General features: G+C 35.5%; 1 protein-coding gene across 2 annotated transcripts in view; it reads right to left on the reverse strand.

Annotated features, from left to right (window-relative positions):
- The window catches only part of Elp4 (elongator acetyltransferase complex subunit 4), a 212845-nt gene that overhangs the window by 135494 nt on the left and 55300 nt on the right, over positions 1-22051 (reverse strand). For both annotated transcript variants that reach the window (XM_036186477.1, XM_036186478.1), the window contains exons 5-7: positions 16191-16330; positions 3982-4066; positions 1327-1515 (exon numbers count right to left, since the gene is read on the reverse strand). In XM_036186477.1, coding sequence (XP_036042370.1) covers positions 1327-1515; positions 3982-4066; positions 16191-16330 — 414 coding nt within the window. The remainder of the gene's footprint in view (positions 1-1326; positions 1516-3981; positions 4067-16190; positions 16331-22051) is intronic.

A 22051-nucleotide genomic window follows, 5' to 3' on the forward strand; every position in this document is an offset into this window, starting at 1 on the left:
TTATCATGTGTAACCAAGCTATTGTTGAAGTATTTATTTAAAAATAACATGATGAACAATGAAAACATTACAAACATGTGCATCATGTTCAACACTACTGGACAAAGGGGTTTCCCTTCAATATTTATATAGATTCAAGATCATCATAGTAATAACATAAACATATATAATATTTTGTTATTAACATAATAAAAACATAGCTTATGTTTAAGAATTATTTGTTAAGAGCCTGCAAAGGAAACCCAAGCTAACCTTTCATGCTTATTAAAAATAAATTCTACTGGCCAATGAGTAGAAATTGTCTTGTAATTTACGTTTCAATTTTCAACCATAGCTTTGAGATATGTGTAGCATTACTATATACAATTAATGAAACTCAATGATATTTTAGTGCATGTATCCATGTATTATTTGTTGGAATGGTCTAGGTACGATAAAACAAAAACATATATGCAATTTCAATAATTAGGTATTAGAAATAATTTTCCAAGGGAGAATCTCTATTCATTCAACTCATATTCACTGGTCATCTAACTAGGAAAAACCAGGCATTGTGCAAAGAAGTTTTTGGTCATACTAATATTACATTGTTATAAAGCCACAAAGTAATTTGGCCTTGCCTTCATACAAGACTGTAATGTATAAGATATTTAAGATCACATGAACTCACATGTTTGAGATCATAAAGTACTTTGGTTAAAAAAAAAAACAAAAACAAAAAACCAATAAATTTACTGCTGCTCATGGATGGCACACCAGAGGACTGCCTCAGGGCATGGTCGTCTGGGTGACAGAGTAAAAAGAGGGGCAGTAAAGTCTCATCACACATTTACTTAATGAATGGTAGAAACCAGAAGTTGTTCAAAAACAAAAATCAAAATTGTATACAAAATTAGAAGAGGAATATGTTAACTCATAAATACAAGAAAAGAAATGTACAAAATATTTAGAAGAAAATAGGAAAAGATCTTAAGAGAGGCCAAGATCAATAAAGACTGAAGGCTAATGGAAATGACCAATTAAAATCAATGAAACTCATCAAGATTTAAACCTTGTATTTTCAAAAGACTATTAAGAAAAGGGATGTCACAGAGTGGAAGAAAACTATTGCAAAGCACATTGCTAAATCTATAAAGGAACTTTATATAAAGAACATTACAAACTGATAATAAGGTAAACCAACAAAAATGGACAAAAAACAAGAAGATATTCAAATAGCCAATGAGCACATAAAACAATGGCGAGTATCATTAGTGATAAAGATAATGAAAATTAAAGCCACTTTGTCCTCCATTTCTCTACTGGATAAGGAAGACAAGGTCTTACCTGGATTAGATGTGTTGGCATCGTGATGATACAGGCTGACAGTGAGGTTCTTAGAAGGCCACGCAGAATGTAGAGGAACTTGGTAAGCCTGAGACTGTTGTCACAGTTTTCTGTACAGCAAATGTAATCTCCCCATAATGGTGAGCCAAGGTTCTGAATTCCTATTCTTAAAATGTTTTTCTGTTTTTTCTAAAAGACAGTGAGAGGAGGTAAATACATAGGTACTACTTATCAATATAGCACTTCTTTATCTACTAGTTCTTATGTAAACTCACAGTACCAGAGAGCAGATGTGGTACAAGCTGATGCAATCTTACTAAGAGAGCTCTTTTAATACATGATCACTACTACCTACTATTGTTGACAGAAAGGACTTGCTAAATGTTTAAAAACCCTTTAGACAAGGACTAAGGAGTTACAAATGCCTTGTGACTGACATTACTAGCATCTATACACTGAAGGAATGAAAACACTGAGTCAAATAATGAATGAATGATAAGATCTCTAAGTGCACTTCAGAATAAAAATGAACATACCACTTCAACATAAAGAGTATATTTTCATAAATAGAATGGTATTTGTAGAAACAAAAACTGAATCTCTTGTGTTATCTCAGGTATTAGTTTTTAAAATCAAAATGTAGTAACTGATAGTTACACAGTAAATACATTTATTCCCCTAAGAAAGAATATCTAATGCTTAATCTAGTATGCCAAGTTAAAAAGATCAATGTTCAAATGATATTATAATAGCTTTTAAATGTTTCCACCCAAATATATTTATAGATGAGCTACACAATTTAACTTACTACCAAGGTTAATTATAGATTACAGAAAATAGATAATAGTGTTTTTTATAGGGTATATTTTAACTGTTTTATTCAACTAGTTAAAATTATTTGAAAGTGCAATGAAGATAAAATTTCCTTTTCAAAAGCTGGATTCACTTCACTATCAGAATATTATTTTGACCCAAGAACACTACTGCTTAAAAAAAGAGCACCTCCTTGCCTTTCCTGAACTTGTCTGTGGTTTCTGAGACAGATGAATAGACGAGGGAACGTGGCAAGCAACACACTCCATGATTTAATACCTTCGTAACTACACTGTAGTTCTAAGAAATAGCAAGTTTACTTTTCAACGACTTATTGGCATATTTAAGTGTAATTCAAAAATTCTAAGCATTTGGTATTCACTATAGAATCGTTCACCTCAATTCTGTCTGGTCTTTATGAAAGTTAGCTGTTATACAGCCTCTCACCACCAGGGAACTAACTGTGCTTCATTTTATTTTCTAGCCATTTTCAAGAATAAATCAATTGTTTCTTGAGAGTGATGTGGTTTTTTCCACACCCAAATAAACAAGGAAACAATCTTGATTTTGTTTCAACACGATGTTACTGACTAAGAATTCTTAGGTCTTTCTAAGGTGTTTGTGTACAGACTCCTTGGCAAAGAATAAAGTGATTCATTCCTGTCACTCCTTCACGTTTTGTAAAGTTCTTGCTTTCAGAAGAGGTGCCACCATTCTGCATGAGCAGCAGCTCTGCACACTGCACCATAGGAACTGTTATGACACGCCTGTTTCCATAGCTACCACCACAAGTCGGGAAAGGTGTCTGTCAGGGACCAATTTGTCTCTCAAGACGCACACTGGCACCAAAAGAAGAGATGGCACCCATAATTCTCAGCTAGGACCAAAAACTGAAATAAGGAATGAAATAAATCTGCATTAAATACCAGCAGTCACTACAAACACTATTGGAAACACTAAAAGCTATCTATAGATAAATGCTTCCCAGATACACATAAATAGTTTAAGCCTGCTATTAAACTGGCAAACAAATCAATTTAAAAATTATTTATTTTGTGATGGAGAAATTATTGAATATACAAGTAAATTGATAAAAAATTTTAAATCTATGAATTGACAGCAAATATAGATAAAAATGATAAAAATTAGTTTCTAGTTTCTTTGTCTTCATTAAAAATAACTGTTGTGGAGATACACTTGTTAAAATAACATACATATCTTAAAGTAATACAATAATACAAATCTTTTTGTGTCAGTGCAATAAACATAACTGAGAAAAATCTTTGGAAGGAATGATGTTTAACAATAAAGCTTATTCATTTGTTTAAATTAAACTAAGTGGAACATCTTCAACAGTGGGAATTTGAAGAAAGTAGAAAATTAGAGGTACAGAGACCAGTTATGCTCTAAAATATAGCAAAAACATCTTTTATTCAATGAAACAATTCAAAATAAAATGTAACAAGTCATAAAATCTGTGGTAATGCTCACACATAAGGCAATTTGGAATTAAGGGTTGAAATAACAGAAATAACATTTTAATAGAAAAATATGAACCTTGTAGTGTTAGAAATAATTAAAAAGCATAATTACTTATTAATTTCAGAAGCTATCAATAGGTATTTAAAGACAATTAGCACTGACAAAGCATGTGACTATTTTATGTGCATCCTGACAATCAAGCCAAAACTCTGAATAGACCCAAATACTTTCAACCCATTTACACTGTCTGTGAAAACAGGGTGCACATTATTGATTTTCCTCGGGCTTTCCAAGCATTCCCCAGAGATTTGAGAACAACATTCTGTACATGACGAAAAAAGGCTTTGGAAGTACTCATACCTGGGGATTAGAGCCATCAAATCCTTCAGTATAAATGATGTTCTGTATGAACTCAAGCAGCTTCATGTAGCCTCGGGACAAAGAACTGTTGGTAAGAAGTGGTTCAAATATATAAATGGGCTTACTACACAGAAGTAAAATATCTATTCAATAACAGTAAGAAAACAATTAAAAGTATGAATTTATTGGAATGTTTAAGTATAAAAATGCATCAAATTAATGTCAGATAACCTAAATATGGAGCCAATATGTAAAAAGGGAGCAAGTTACATCATCTCATACTAAATTGCTTAATTTTTGACATTATGGGAGGATAAAAATCTGTGGAGACTGAGATGACTTAATTATGTTGGGCTTAGTTAACTCCAAGAAAATTAATGATTTAATGAAGCAACCTAAAAGATGAAGCCACCATAGCTTTTCAGGAGTAATCATACATAATTAACACATAGTTAATGAACTGCTAAGCCACACACTCCCAAATCAATGTCCCGGTCACCTGAGCTCATCTTCCATCAAAGTTTTAATTTTCTTAGAACAATCTGCTAAAATAACTTAATTTGAAATTTTAGGACACATTAAGACAAACAGCATAATCTACTAAATTTATTGTTTACCCACTTCTTTTGTTCAAAGAAGATGCAAAAATAAATGCATGGATTTAAGAAGACATCTAAATTATTTCTCATATGGTACAAGCATGTGAATTGTAGAGACTGGAAAAGCACAGGGACAAATAGCCAAACTAATGGAAACACATGAATTATGAACCAAAAGCTGTGGAGCCCCCAATTGGATCAGCCCTCTGGATAAGTGAGACAATTGAATAGCTTGAACTGTTTGGGAGGCACCCAGGCAAGTGGGACCCGGACCTGTCCTTAGTGCATGAGCTGGCTGTTTGGAACCTTGGGCTTACACAGGGACACTTTGCTCAGCCTGGAAGGAGGGGACTGGACCTGCCTGTACTGAATCCACCAGGTTGAACTGAATCCCCAGGGGAGTCTTGGCCCTGGAGGAGATAGGAATGGAGGGGAGGAGCTAGGGGGAAGGAGGGGGCGGGGGCGGGAGGACAGGGGAATCCATGACTGATGTATAAAATTAAAACACAAATATAATAAATTTTTAAAAAATGAGAAAAAAAAGAAAAGTAAAATAATTTTTTAAGGTGAACTTGGGACTTGAAGAGAATACTTGAGATATATCCCTTGTTAATGTTGTGAGATGTTTCAGGGAAAACTTAGAAAGAATAAGGAACACCTGCTTCCTGAGTGAATTTAAGAAGTGCAGCACCATTTGCTTAGTCTGCAACATAACAGAAGTTGACTCAGCAAAACCACATGTACATCTCAGTACATGTGTGCACTCCTGAACAGCTGCCACTGACTCCAAAGTCCTGATCTTGCAGAAACAGGATGAACCCGAGAAAAGAAAGCTTTTCTATACAAACCAAATGTGACTCCAGGAGATGAAGGGCTGCAAAGCATAGGTATGTTTCGTGTGGTTACTGTACCCTTCAGGGACAACACAGGCTATGTGGACATAATTTTCTACTTTTATGTGAAGAACATGTCTATAAATAACTATGTAAGGGCAATTTTGTAAGTGTCCTGTGTCAGCACACATTTGTTTTGGTTACTTCAACTTTCAGAATACAGTGACTGCAATGGGTGCAATTTTCATCTGGGTAAATAGCTTTACACAGGGGGGCTAGATCTGCTTTAAGATCCCAGATTATGAAATACATTTAAGCTACCAATCTGATGAATCTCACTATAGGTTGAAGGAGAGCTTATGTACACCCAGTCCCTCCTAATGCATTAACAGAGCCTCTAAATGTCCTCTACTTTTATCCATGTTGTAGAATACAGGATTCTTTTTCAAGGTTAAATAGTACTCTGCTACACGTTTGTGTGCATACCATGTTTTTTCATTTCTCTGTTGATTTTCTTGGCTGTAATGAACACAGAATGCAGCTATCCCTTCAATACATGGACTTTATTTCTTTAGAAATAAAAGTAGCACTAGTAGATAACAATAGTTGTACTTTGAATTTTGTGATGAACTGTCACGCTGTTTTCTAAGTTTATACTAATTTCTACATCTACCAAGTTTACAAATATTTCTTTTCTTTATATTCTCACCAACACTTACTCTTTACCTTGTTGATAACAGCCACTCTAATAGTTGCAAGTCAACATCTCATTGGGGCTTTAATATACATGATGCTACATTAATGATGAAAATATACCTAATATACATAATATGCCAATGACCAGTGATATTTAAGGTTTTTTCTCCCCATAGCTCTGTTGTCTACTTGTATGTCTTTTTTTGAGAATAATGTCTACTCAGGTCCTTTGCCTTTTTGTTTTTGTTTTTGCTTTTGTTTTTGGATTTTCCAGACAGGGTTTCTCTGTGTAGTTTTGGTGCCTTTCCTGGATCTCACTCTATAGACCAGGATGGCCTCAAACTCATAGAGATCTGTCTGCCTCTGCCTCCCAAGTGCTGGGATTAAAGGTGTGAGCCACCACTGCCAGGACTGCTTTTACCTGTTTTTAAAATCGACTTTCTTTGCCTTTGAATTGTTTGTGTCCATAAAAACATGAGGTATTAAGCCCGGTGGTGGTGGTGCACAACTTAATCCTAGCTCTTGGGAAGAAGAAGCAGGTGAATCTCTGTGAATTTGGGGCCAGCCTGGTTTACAAAGTGAGTTCTAGGACAGGCTCCAAAGCTACATAAAGAAACCCTGTCTCAAAAAACCAAAAGAGAAAAAAAAAGTATGAAGCTCTCTCTCATATGTTCTCCCTCTCTCTCATTTTCCCCCTCTCATTCCTTAGATTGTCTCTTGATCTTGTTCAATATTTCATTTTGGAGAACGTAAGTGAAGGCATAAAACCAATACATCTGAATCACTTTATCACCAACATAAAATAATCCATTAGCTAATGATGCTTAGAATCTTTTAAGTAATAAATTTCTTGACGTAAGTGAAGTTCTTAGAGAGTAAAGTTTTTGCAAAAATAAACACATTTATGTATAATAATTACTAATATTAACTTCTGAATGAATAAGATGAAATCATTTAAAATGAGATTTGGGCCTTACTAAAATACTAAGCACTACTAGTTACTTCACATTGCTATTCAGTATTTATAAAAACCGTAACATATATACATATTGATGAAAATAAGTATCTTCTATCTCCATTGGAAATTTTGGCTTTATTATTGGTTTTCTGATGTTGAGAAATTTTAGTGTGTATATGTGTGTGTGTGTGTGTGTGTGTGTGTGTGTGTGTGCATGCGCATGTGCATATATTTCTAGTGATAGGAGTTTGCAAGAAGGATATTTGTCTACAAATAAAACAATGGCTTTGTTATTACTATTTCCAAACATTTAACAAAGTTTAGACTATTTCAAATATTTAAAGGCTGTCCACTTTTTAAAATTATTATTTACTTTTATTTTATGTGCATTGGTATTTTTACCTGCATGTATGTCTGTGTGAGGGTGGAACTGGAGGTACAGACAATTGTGAGTTACTATGTAGGTGCTGGGAATTGAACCTGGGTCCTCTGGGTCCTTTGGAAGAACTGTCAGTGCTCTTAACCTCTGAGCCATCTTTCTAGACCCATAGAAGCCCATTTTGAATCACACACACTATTTTGCTTTACTCATTACTTAAAACAATTTTTAAATTAAAATGAACTAACTTCAGTTCTATGTGTTTAAAGCTATCACAATATACAGAAATATAAAGCATACAAATAATAATTTGAACTAATTTCTAAGATTTGTTTTTATTATTAGTGTTTTGCCTACATGTGCATGACTATGCCTGAGGTCAGAAAGCAGCATTAGATTCTTTGCAATTGAAGTTATAGATGATTATGAGCTACCATGTAGGTGTTGGGAATCAAATTCCAGTTCTCTGCAAGAGTAACAGGTGCTATCAATCACTCAACTAGCTCTGTAGCCCTGGAACTAATTTTGAACCTTAAAATACCAAGTACTTAAAATTAGTTTTAGTTTCACAAATGAAAAAAAAAAAAAAGCTTGGGCAACAGGAGAATGATACATTTTTGTCTTTAAAAAGATAACTATTTTGTCTGTTAAAAGATAAATTACAAATATAAAATAGAATATGGAATCATAATAAGTAGTTGATAAGAGAAAAATTTACAGGCAAAAAGCAGACTCTTGGTATACTGTTTAAGAAGCCTACCTGATTTTAGACATTTCAGTTAATAAAATGCTTGGTACACAGTAAACACTGAAGACTTTGGTGTCACAGCATTTGATGGATACCCTGTGATAAAAGTACAGTCATTATCCTTATTTTGTGGTTGGGAAAATTAAGGCTCATTACAGGATAAATGACTTGTCTAAGGTTATATATCATTAAGGGACAGAAATGGCATGTAAAATGAAAATATTTGCTGGGCATGGTGGTACATGCCTTTAATCCCTGTGCTTGGGAGGCTGAGGCAGGCAGACCTCTGCTGAGTTGGAGGCCAGCCTAGTCTACATAGTGAGTTTCAAGTAGCCAGGGCTATATAATGAGCATGTCTCATCACAAACCAAACCAAACCAATCAAACCAATCTGAAAACATTCTAAAGCTATGACAGTTTGCTCTTTCAATTACACTATTTTAAAGCCTCTGAATGAAGTGCATAGAGAGTGTAAGGGGTTCACAAACACTGCTATGGTTCACAGAAACTTAGAGTATGGTTCCCTTCAGCTCATTAGATGAAGCACTCCAGATTGCAGTTGCAGGGAGTGAGCTTCCAGCTGTATTAGCTGTACCCGTGAAATCTTCACCAATGTGCTTCGGCTGTACTTAACTTGGCGTGTAATAAAATAATTGATAACTATCCACCACCACACACACAGCAAGAAGATGCCAAGGCCTGGGAACTAGCTCTGGCTTGATCTGTGCCAACAACTCAGGTCAAGGTGCGACACAGGCAACTTTAAATTTTCTCTTGTCTCTCTTATCAACCGTGATTTTAAAATTATATGGTTCAAGAATGATTTTTCTCATTAAAGTAATTTGCTAGGATTTAAAAATAAGAAACTCTGGCCACTTAAATATGTGTTTAAAAACCTGATAGAAATATTTGAGAGAAAAGCAGAGCCATATAAAAAATTAAGACTATAATCCTCAAAAATTATCCATAATTACAAATTAATTAAAATAAAGATAAGCACTTTTTCACATTATTTTGAAAGCCAATGGGAAAATAAAATTTATCTTATCAAAGTTCTATTTGCATGTGTACTTCAAGGATTCAACTATGACAAGCAGTAAGAAACACTTTATAAGGCAATAGGTACAATACATGCCTCAACTAACTGTATAAAATACATTGCTGAGCTAAAGGTCTATTAGCATATAATTTGCATGTGATTCCAGAGATTGTGAAGTCTTTTCACAAGTAATTTTCAAGTTAAAATTTTCATTAGGATTACCCTGAAGGCTGTCATTTACTGGCTTTTCTTTTCCTGCTTTTCACCTACCAATGAATTTGAGTCTGACTATGGAAGCTCAACAGAGAGAGAAACACACAGAGTCTAAGAACACATTCAAGAGTGTGAAGACATCAATGACCAGCAGAGACCTCTGGACCAGAGCTGGAAAAAATACTTCCCCCCATGGCTAAGCAATTCCCTGTTTGGCATGGAGACTGCTAAGTGAGGATATGATAATCTCTACGAAGAATAACTCAGACTGACACTACATTGCCTCCCAGCAGTAACTGACTTAGATAAATTAATAGATTATGTCTCCTACAGGCCCTAAGAGTTGTGTGGGATATCCAACCCTGGGTCACCACTTCCTTTCTAATATTCTGCTTTTCAGTTTCTTGGTCTTCTCCATTTATTCACCCTTCCTAAGTTGTTTCCTTTCACTATCACACATCAGTTAGTGTCATTATCAAATAATCATCTCTCTACAATTTCAGCTACTTTCAATCTTCCTAGGCCATCATTTAAGGTGGACCGCTTTACCTTATTGTAGTTACACTTGGTAACATCTTAATTAACTATCTCGTTCCATGGCCATTCTCTATCTTCATTTTTCTTTTCTTTTTCCCCTCCTCCTCCTCCTCCCCCTCCTCCTCCTCCTCCTCCTTCTTCTGCTGGTTGCTTTGTTTTATTGTATTGTATTTTTTTTTAAATTATATTTGTGTTTTAATTTTTCATATCAGCCATGGGTTCCCCTGTCCTCCCCCCCAGCCCCTCCCCTCCATTCCCATCTCCTCCAGGGCCAAGACTCCCCTGGGGATTCAGCTCAATCTGGTAGATTCAGTATAGGCAGGTGCAGTCCCCTCCTTCCAGGCTGAGCAAAGTGTCCCCACATATGCCCCAGGAGTCCAATTGTAGAGAAAGAGGAGGGACTGTAAGAGTGTGAGTTGTTGAGACCAAGATTGGAAAAGCACAGGGACAAATAGCCAAACTATTCGAAACACATGAATTATGAACCAAAAGCTGTGGAGCCCCCAACTGGATCAGGCCCTCTGGATAAGTGAGACAATTGAATAGCTTGAACTGTTTGGGAGGCACCCTGGCATTGGGACCCGGACCTGAGTTTGGACTTCTAGATCCTTGGCATGATGAGAAGCAGTCTTCTTGGGTCAAGCTTCCAGGTTTGTGATATTTTTATTGTAAGAAGCCCAAAGGGAATAGGCCCTACCCTCTCTTTGCCCAATAAGAACACCTCTAATTCTCCCTCTTCTGACAGATATTACTCTATTTGTCTTTGCACCAAAGCACCTTGAGTTTTCTATTATTTGATATTTGTGGTCAAGTTTCTCCTTATATTTGTACCTAAATCCAATGAGGCTTCACCATTATCATCTGAACAAGACTGCTTTTATCATGGTGACTAATGATCTCAGTGGCTTCTTTTTTTCTTTTTGTAGCAATTGTAAGATATATATATATATATATATATATATATATATATATATATGAGATAACATGTCATTGTTTATGATAAATTCACAGAAATGGAATAATAGTAAAAAGATAGTAGATAATCTACTTTTGATTCCTCTTCCTAAGATCGTTTCAATAACTTTTACTCTCACAATTAATATGAGTGTATGTTTTTCCATATCATCGCTAACACAAGGTGTTATTTTAACTACCTGCAAATTGAAAAGTGCTATCTCTGATGTGAGCTCACATACTTCTGGAGAGGTGAGCCTTGCTGACTGTGATTGTATTGTCTGTGGAGAATAGAACTATATTTTCACTTTTTTTTTTTTTTTTTGAGACAAAGTTTCCCTGTGTAGCTTTGGAGCCTGTCCTGGATCTTGCTCTGTAGACCAGGCTGGCCTTGAACTCACAGAGATCCACCTGCCTCTGCCTCCCAAGTGATGGGGTTAAAGGAGTGCGCCACCATGGCCCGGCCTATATTTTTCGTATAGTTCTATTTGTCTATTTTTGCCTTTCTATCTGTACACTTCAGCATGTATGAAACCTCAGAATCTTTCCTCAATGTTTTGGAGATTTGGATGCTGTCTTCTTTCTCTTCAATGCTACCATCTTCCCTCTTTCTCATGAACCAGTAACAGTTGTTTTCAAATATTTTTCTTTAGCTCACAGTTCACAGACTGTCACTTTGTTCACTAGTTCTAAATTTCTAAGTTACTTGGCTGTTTGGCTTTGTTGACTCCACCTGACAAAACTTCAACTCTGCTTGCAAACACCCAGGAATCAGTCTAGGCATAACAGAGACTCATACCTGGTAGAGAGACTCACACCTGGTAGCCTTCACTACCCAGTAAACCTGCTAGTACATTGAATTTGGAGTCTCTGGCATACACACCTGTGAGAAAAGAAACTTCTGGTTTTTATCCATCACCCAACCCCACATATTTTGTAATAGTAGCAAAGATACATCACCATTTTAGAAAGATTTCAGTCTATCATGGCAGAAAGGTATGGTGGAGTTCATGGTGATGGGAATCTGTAGCAGAGAGCAGGCCATGGGACTGGAACCAGGGCTCTAACTCTGAGGCCTGCTCCTAATAACCAGCAAGACTCTGTTTCATAAAGGCTCCAATGTCTTCATAATAGTTACATAAGCTGGGACCGAGTGCAGGCTATTCGAGATTCAAACCATAACGTAGACCCTAATCTCTAAATCATTTGATATGGGGCGAGGGACTAAACACACAAGTCTGGCTACGACGCTAAGATTTAGCAGTGCAGTGATCTGAATGAGAGCTGATCCCATAGTGCAGTTATTTGAACACTTGGTTCCCAGCTGGTAGGACTTTTTGCAGAGTTTAGGGGTAGAGTTGTAGAAGAGTTGTGTCACTGGAGGTGGACCTGTAGACTAAAAGCCCCGGCCACTTCCAGTTCACCCTCTCTGCTTTGTGCTTCTTGTTGAAGATATGAGCTCTCAGCTTCTTGTGCCAGCCATGAGGCCTGCCCACTGCTGCCATGCTTGCTGCCACAATGGACTCTTATCCCTCTGGATCCATAAGCCAAAAAGTAAATGCCTTCTTCCATAAATTTCCTTGGTCATGATATTTTATCACAGGAACAGAAAGGCAATGAATCAAGTGGGAATAGCAGGTTGGGTAGTATGTTAGGTTTGTTGATCAACAGGAAAACTGCCTGTTGTCCTGACTGTGAAATGGCAGTATATTTTAGTAAAGAAACAAATCCATTTGCTGTTATTGGACATACCTGTTATCAAAGGTTAACTAAAAACAATGTCCAAGTGAAAAGGAAATCAAAGTTACAGAATTATTCTCAGAATATGTCTTTAGCTTCTGATCCTCCCCTTCCACCTGCCCAGGGCTGTGGCTTATAGGCACCAACTCTCCAAAGCAATAGTAACAATATTGTGATATATATCAAGTTTTTATGCCTAGGCTCTAATTTGAAAATTTATAGTATATGTATGAACATTTTCTATAGATAAACTTACCAGTAATTTAAAATTAATTACTGCAAATTTCAAATAACCTTCAGTTTTACTTGCTATAAAAAATCTTCACATGTTATCAATAGCACCTTTAGAAATTATGAAATTATATATTGTATCTCATACATGGTAGTGGAACACAACTATATCCTCTAGTATTAATTATAGGAAAAGTATAGACAAGTATAAGGCCTGGCTTTATTGTTTTATAAATGAACCAGTAAAGTTCATGTCAGTGAAATGAGCATACACTTTTCATAAATTAAAATAAATCTCACATGGTAAAGTACCCATATTCAAAATTAATTTAATTACATGTTTAAAGTTTAATTACATTTAATTAAGCATTTAAGTTTAATATGAAATAAATGAATTATCAGTTAACTACTATGAAATGAAATACTGCCTTGGTAATTAAAATCTATAAATTTTCCTATTCTGTGTAGAAACTGCTAGCTTTCAAAAAACATCCCAGCAATTATACATTTTAAAGACCATTTGACTACATCCTCATAGTTTATCAAAGTATAGATTTTTTTGCCCCTCAGCTTGGTGAGCCACATATTTCCCACAACGTGGAGGTGTTACAAACATGTTTTTGGGTGTTACCTTAGTGCAGTGGTTGCTGAAACCCTTTAATATAATTCCACAACCATAAAATTATTTTTGCTGCTACTTCCATGACTGTAATTTTGCTACTGAATCATAATATAAATATGATATGAGACCCCTGCGAAAGGGTTATCTGACCCCAAAGTGTTGCGACCCACAGGGTGAGAACCACTGCCTTTAGTGACTTATTTGCAACAACAGTAAAGTTGCCTAGCATCTCTGACCTCTAGTTCTCATAAACTATGATGGTATTATTCAGCTTAAAAGTCTGTTTGTAGAATTAAATGGATAGGCTATGGTCATATACCTGAACAGTCCCCTTATTGAAAGAGGCAGTTGACTAAAGTTAATTTCTTCCTCCCTTTGCTTGAATGAATGAATGAATATAAACCTCATATTATCTGGCATAACAACGTTTGCTCCTTACTGCTGTGGATATGGCTCTGTATAAATAAAATTCTGATTGGCCAGTAGCCAGGCAGGAAGTATAGGCGGGACAAGTAGAGAAGAGAATTCTGGGAAGTGGAAGGTTGAGACAGACAGACCCAGCCAGCCACCATGATGAGAAGAACATGTTAAGATATCAGTAAGCCACAAGCCACATGGCAACTTATAGATTAATAAAAATGGGATAATTTAAGATATAAGAACAGTTAGCAAGAAGCCTGCCACGGCCATACAGTTTATAAGTAATGTAAGTCTCTGTGTGTTTAATTGGTTGGGTCTGAGCAGCTGTGGGACTGGTGGGTAAGAGAGATTTGTCCTGACAATGGGCCAGGCAGGAAAACTCTAGTTACACCTTACAATAAATACGCCTATTTTAAATGATAAAGGAATGGTCTTTTTTGTTTACACTATTCTTTATACATTCTTTGATTTTTGTGGTACTAAGGATTGAATCTATGCTAGGCAAGCACTCTATAACTCGGCTATGGGCCTAGCTCACATTTCATATTTATATGGCTGAGCATTCTTTGAATGAAACATATAGAATTACTGCCATCACAGAATTCTAAGTCAGAAATAACTTTGAATGCAGGTATTATCACTTTTTGCTCACATGCTTTTGTGTATGTGTGTGTGTGTGTGTGTGTGTGTGTGTGTATGTGTGTGTGTGTGTGTGTGTGTGTGTGTGTGTGTGTGTATTTAATTCAATGGGCAGTGAAAGTTGGGAAACTAGTATTTATTGACATAATGATTCAAAGTTAACAATAACAAAAGTAATATGGGTAAATAAGTGGTATTTCTGTTTCTTAGCCCCCAACTTTTACATGAGGGTATTGTGACTTCTCTGACTTCAAGGGGGGATACCAAGAGCACAGCAGCATGAAGTCAGTACCAGAATCATGTTTTCATTCTTTCATTGGTACTCTCTTGTCTGCAACAAAACAATGAAAATGGCAGACACGAAAGCCTTCAGAAGGAATGAAGCACAAAGAAAGAGCGACAACATATTCTTCCTGGTTCCATCATTCATTTGAGACCCTGTAAGATCTACATACATCAATATCTTCTAGAAAACAGAAATATTTGCTCATGATATAAGAGATGACAGGAGGTAGTAAATGCAAGATGTGTAGTAGTGCACCCAACACATAGTAGTCTTTCTTTAACATAGCAGCTGAAACTAAAACAGTATTCATGTGCCATTTTATGTTTCTGACTATAGAGTAGAGAACTTGTTAACAAAGTGAAAACATTCTGAAAAAAGATTTAAATTGAACATTGTAGACCAAATGTTCTGGCATTATTTCTAGAACAGACACAAGACAGTTAAGTCATTTAAATTCACAATTTCCTGTCTATAAACTCTAATAATTTACTTTAAAGATGATTTGATAGTGCTAAAAACAAACAAACAAACAAAAAAAACCAAACAAACCACAGGCTACAATCTGTTCAGTAGCTTACTGCAGTAAGAACTGAAAGTAAGTTTTCTAAATATCTTATACATTATTTAATATCAAGTCTGTAACTTTCAGAATTCTGCTTTAATAAATTTTTGTCACTATAAATAGGTTAGGTTTTTTAAAAAAAACTCTAAACTATCTTGCCACATAAAGTACAGAGTGTTTTACTTACAGCATCACTAAAAGTATAATGTCTTAACATAAATGGAATATTAAAAAGCATAAAGTGATAAATGTAGTGTGGTTGTCAAGAGTGCTTGCCTTGCATGCAAAAAGCACTAGGTTTAAGACCCAGTATTGCATAAAACCAGGTATAGTGGCATATACCATTAACCCCAGCTTTCTGGAGGGAGAGTTTAGGAGGATCAGAAATTTCAGGGTCATAATTGGGCATATAGTTTGAATTCAGACAGGACTCAATAAAAAAAAATTAAAAAGGGAAAAAATATACTTACTTATCCTTTAAAAGATCACTTATTGAAAAGTATTAGCAAGAAGCTAATTGTAACTAGCTTGGTATCCAGGTCTATTACATTATAGTAGTTTACAGAACCAGAAAAAAATAAAAAACAACATATAATAGGATATTACAAAATACATGTATAATTTCTTATATATTATAGAAAACTAGCATTATTGGGCTATATCTTTGCATATGAAATATTCAAAATTGAGGTAAAAATGCAATCTACTGATACCTGAAGTCTGAATTTGCTGTTACACGAGCAGTTGACTTACCAGGATTCTCCCTTAAGTTCTGTAGTTATGTGTTCTGGAAGGAAGAATCCATGCCATTTTGAACTCCCTAGAAGTTCCTGAGAAATCCTTTTTGATACATCATAATAGTGACCAAATCGTGAAGATGACACTGGTCCAACCTGCTGGAAAATTATGCTGGTTATTAAAATAACATTATTTTTCACTATAATTTCTTTGTCTTACATCAAGCTAATGAGGAAAAGCTGATACACACATACTTATTGAATTTAAAGACCCATACAATAGCCTTTATTAGCCAAACTATATACAGTGAGGAATTAAATTTTCTACTCTCATGTTTTTTCAGTTAATGATTCCTAGAGTTTATAATAATTCATATACTTCTCTCATTTTAAAACTACTCTGTACATCTCTTTCTAAGTTAAAAATTTAATATACATAATTCATAATTTATGTATAATAGCTCACCTTCTTAATGACAAATTGAATAAGGAGATACAAGAACTAAATGAAGTTAAGCCAAATTAATTCATTGGTTGGAAGCTCCAAAAGAAATCAAGTATTTATATTTGTTTATCTAAGCATCATATTGAAACTAAATGCTCATAGGACAATGTGTACACATGCACAATATGTCTTATAAACTTAAACGAAGCTGATGGTGTAAGATGTATCAGAGTACAGACAGGATCAAGGCATGCATGAGAGTAAGAGGATGTGTGGGAATTATGTGAGACCATGAGAAACTTGGCATGATCATTAGTTCATGGTTTTATGTTCTTTATTAACAGTTTCTCCAAGAAATCATCTTTCTCTTAGGAAACTAACTATTGGTATTGAATTTATTTATATATGTGAGTAAAAATCTTTTAACTATTGTTCTGAATGGACTCTAGGTTGATTTTAATGAATACATTCCCTGCCCCCATACCCTTCTACATAAAGTTGAACTATTAACAAATTCCACCTGGCAACGAACAGCTGTCCATAAATGCTCTGGCCTGATGTTTATTGTGACCATTCCTGAGTGCTAAGAAACTGGCAAACTTGGGGATGCTCAAAACAAATATAGTCTCTGCAAAAATGTGAGACTCTTAGTGGGTTCTTATCTTACAGAATGACAATTTTTTTTAATTCAGTTAAACATATGTTTGCTTGACACTAGCTATGTGCATTTAAGATTTCAAGGATTCATATTCCTAAATTTAGTGCATATAAACATCAAATTATACAGTCACATGAAATAAAACATCATGAAGTCTAATAGAAGCATTTTTCCTAAATTGAGTCTGTGGGTGTGACATTTATTTTCTAAATAAAATGAATGTGCATCTCTCCATAAGGTACTATTTATTTTCATTAATGAAAGACATCTATTAGTTGGCTTCAATATAATCTTTTCAATGCAATAATAATATGTGTGGAATTATGGTTCCTAAGACACAAATTCTCCATTTATTATGAAAAGCACTGACAAATAAATTATATGAGATTAAAATAAGTTTCTTAAAAATATGGTGTAAAGGTTTTTAAATGTAAAGTTATTAGTCTAAAGCAATTTAAACAAGGTCTGTTCTTTGGCCTATAATTGATTCTTTATCCGGATTATAGTTCAGAATGTTTTTACTGCAATCTCTGCGAGAGCTCATCTTTTTATTGTGTAAGTCCAAGCCCTCTTAATGTTTCAGAAAGGCCTTGACTAACTGAACTTTGATCTGATGTCTTCATTGAGAAAAACACCAGGTTGCCCATTTCAGATGCAAATCCCCCTAAGGCCCAATAGAATTTAGTAAAGACAGCAAAAAAGAAGAAACCAGAAGTTTCCAGGATCCTCTTTGGGAATCCTGGGGCACACTGGTGTCCTTAATCCATGCAGTAGCATGGATTAAGGTAGGTGATAACCTTTCCTGATTCAAAAGAATAAGCTGAGTGCCTACAAACTGGGTGGAGACTAGGATTTGGCTATAATAAAACACCATGCAATAAAAGCTTGGTCTATGTCAGAAGCCTCTGAAAAGGCCTCAATGTACCACATTCCCAGGCCTGGTAGGGAAGCTTGCAAAAGCCTACCTGAATCAAATAAGCATGAATAATCTATTTTAGCAGACTGACCATGGGGAGAGAGAAAGAAAGAGAGACTTTTCACTTCTTTTAAGTTTGAGTTAATAAATTTATTAGTTGATTGAAGGTTCTTGAAGTCCCATGCACTCACAGAAATATACCAAATTACCAAAACGCAAGGTATGCTTTTTAAGTTGCCGTCACTTTTAATGTTTTTAATTATAATATTAGTGTGCTAGAATTCTGAGATTTTGGATGAATCAAGGCAGAAAATTGATTTCATGCTATGACAGTTTACATACAGACCACAAACAATTCATTAAAATGTAAAAATAAAACTGGTAAATTTTCTTACTATAATTGTTACTAACTTATTTAGATGCCAAGACCAAATATGACAGCAAAAATATTATTAAGGTAGACACAAAGTTTTCATTCACTGATGAAAGATTTCAATCTTTTAATAAAGGAAAACAAAATAAATATATTTTTATAGGATAAAAAAGTTTTGCAAATTTTTCTATCCAAGACACATATTAGCATACTGTCAGATTTCTGAAATACTAGAATCTTTTGAGACCTAGCAATTTCCTTTGAAAATGAAATCTTATTGTTGTTACTCTACCAGTGTTTATCTATAAAAATATCATTGTCGTAAAAATTAAATTGCAATTTATTTCAACCTATCATGAAAAAGCAGTTCATTTATTTCATGTGCTAAGAACATGTTGCTTGAATTTTACATATGACAACTTTCATTGCTTATCCATAAACTACCTTTTACTTTATCATCTGTAGAATAGAGAAAAAAAGAAGTTTTCACTATGCTAAAAAATGCAATCTGATGGGAGTCCAGGAGGAAAGCTGAGCAACAGAATAACAGCCCACTCCAACAGGACCACACTAGAGCTCCAGTGTGTTAGGAAGCAACAAACTACAGAGGAAACACACGAATAGTCTACATAAGCTCTGTCTCACCACTGTCAGCGAGCGTATGGCAAAACAGACAGCAAGATTCCAACCACCCACTAAACCATGCAGAGCCCCAGCTCAATCACTAGAACTGGACTAATCATGATCTTACTATGCTCTCTAAATAATCTATTCAACATTGGCAATTAATGTTGTATAAATTTGAACATAATATGAATATTATTACTAAGTTATGATTCATTAGAGAATCAGAAAATTTATCAGTGTTCTTTGTAATTCTATTGTTTTATTGAATAGATTTGTTGCACATTGACATATTAACTTATCTAGCAGAACTGTTGTGTTGAAACCACTAGTTATAACCTGAGTCTGATATGCTGCCATGACTCGCTCCAAGACTGTCGTACTAGAGTCCTACAATTCTGAAGTAAAATCCAGAATGCACTGCAGGCCAGCAATCTGAAGGTGAGGAGTGAGTAGGTACTAACAATCAGGGAGAAGACAAGTCCACCTATGACAGAAAAACTAAATCATTAGTGAGACAGGAAGGATTCTTAGAACTAAATATTCATTGGATTGAGTGACACAGTTATGCATTACTAAGTGCTTAACTTCTGTATCCACACCCTCATATTCCCCAAATAGACTAGGACTACACTTGTTGGATTTGGTAACAGTTTACTTAAAGAGCATCTCTGATCATTGATATACCTCATTCTGGACTACTTCTACTTCTTTACTCTTAAACCAAAATAGTGAAACTTCATTTTGTTCAAGGAAATATAGAAAGCTAAATGTTTTTGTTTGCTTTATTTTCAAACTGGGAATTGCAAAGTAATGCCTAGATTTAGAAAAGAAGATGAACACAAGTGCTGGCCAAGGATCATTGGTACAGGTTAGTCACTGAACATAAAATTATTGTAATGGGCCAAAAAAGAAAAAAGAGAAAAAGAAAAAAAAGACAGCAAAGAAGCCAGACATAGTTCTTATTTCTTAAACTGGAGGCATGCATTTGTAAACAGAAGCAAACTTAAATTTGAGCACTGACAATAAAGTAAAAAGAAGTGATTACTTATGGTAATATTAATGATTGCAATTTGCTATTATTTAATTTACTTATTAATTCATTGTATGGAATATACATTACATACCAATGAAGCAAAACATTCTCTTTCTCACACCCTGAAATAGACTCGGGAAGCGCTGAAATGGATACATGACTTCCTGCTCTAAATAATGTATTGAAGAAAGTAAAGCAATGGAAGTGGAAGTAATATTTCATGCAGCATGAAAAAGGAAGTCACTGTAGATTATATAGTATTTCAGCAACACCCCAGAAAAAAATAGAATACTGAATAAATAGGAGAACATTCTAAATTATAATTTACAAAGAAACAATGGAAGTCCCAGGAAAGACGGTGGTTCTGCCTTTTTGTGATCTCTTGAAGTATAAGTTAGGATAAGAGGGGCTGAGAAGATGCTCAGTCATGCTACACAAGCATGAGGATCTAAGTTAAGATTCCCATTACCCATCTGAAAAGTCCTTGAAGGTCAGAGACCAGCATTTCACTGATGCTCACTGGCCAGCCAGCCAGTTGGTGATTTCCAAGTTCAATAAGAGATGCTGTCCCAAAACTTAGAGAGAAAATAACTGAAGAAAGACATGGTGTTGGGCTGGAATACAGCTCAGTGAGAGATGCTTGCCTAGCAAGTATGAGGCTTTAAGTTCTGTTCTCATCACTGTAAAACAATAGCAGCAGCAGCAACAACAACAAATAAAGACTCCAGACATCAATCCAGGCCTCCATGTGAGCACACACACAAAGTGAGGTCAGAAGGGATATCTTCTATCCTTAACAGAAGAAGAGTCAAAGAACATTGCAAATCATCAAAGGAAGTGTGAAGCCAAGTGAGAAGTGTGGGGAAAAGGAAGGTTGGCACAAACACAAGCAAGATGAGCTTAAGTCTCATGGAGAAGAAACCTCCAAGGGAAGCAGCAACTGGCATCTAGCCATAACCCTTGGTCCCTACTGGGCTTTGGGTAGGTGGTAGCTGACAAGAAAGGGCTATCCTGATGTCAGCTAGAGAACTCTAGGAGATTGGTAGCCAGAGACAGGCTGCTTGTTAGGCAAGTAACCACAAGCTGGGAACACCCTGAGTGGAGAGACAGGCAGGGCAGCCAGAGATGCTGGGGTGGAAGTACTGCGCAGGAACCCAATGCTGAGAACGTCCACAACCACCCTGGGGTGAAAGCAACTAAACAAGACACAGGAAACTTCACCTATGCCACGGCCTACACAGCACCATGGAAACACAAGAAGCATGTCCAACCAGCAGAGCAGAGCAGAGGCATTTTCTCAGGCATAGACTGTGTGGCATTTGGAAGGGAAACAAGCAGGATCCAACTCGATTGCATTTTTGAGACTACATGTCTTCTCTCCACTTTGCAGAGGTAGTTACAAAACCCAAATGTTGGTGTGGGAAAAACCGTGTGTGTGTGTGTGTGTGTGTGTGTGTGTCTAGAAGAAATACTAGATGTTATATTTTCCATTTACTTTAACTTTTTAAAAGATGAAACCTTTATATTTCAATTGTGCCGCTATTTGTTTTTAGCTCAGATCTTGACCAAATAAGCACTTAAGACTGTGCAGTTTGTATCCCTAGTCTGTAATACATACTCCCCTCCTTACTTGTATGTGTGCTCCTTTCCCCCCTCCTATTTCAGTTCACTTTAAAAAATACCCTCAGATCTAGAGACCTATAAACTATGCTTCCCCCATACCACCTGATGTACCTCTGCCTGAACCTTATCAGGGACATAACTGAATACCTAGTATCTGTTACTATAGATTTACATCCGAATTGTTGTCAAATAATTCTTGGTT

This window comes from Onychomys torridus, chromosome 4 (genome assembly GCF_903995425.1).
Source record: "Onychomys torridus chromosome 4, mOncTor1.1, whole genome shotgun sequence".
Lineage (NCBI taxonomy): Eukaryota > Metazoa > Chordata > Mammalia > Rodentia > Cricetidae > Onychomys > Onychomys torridus.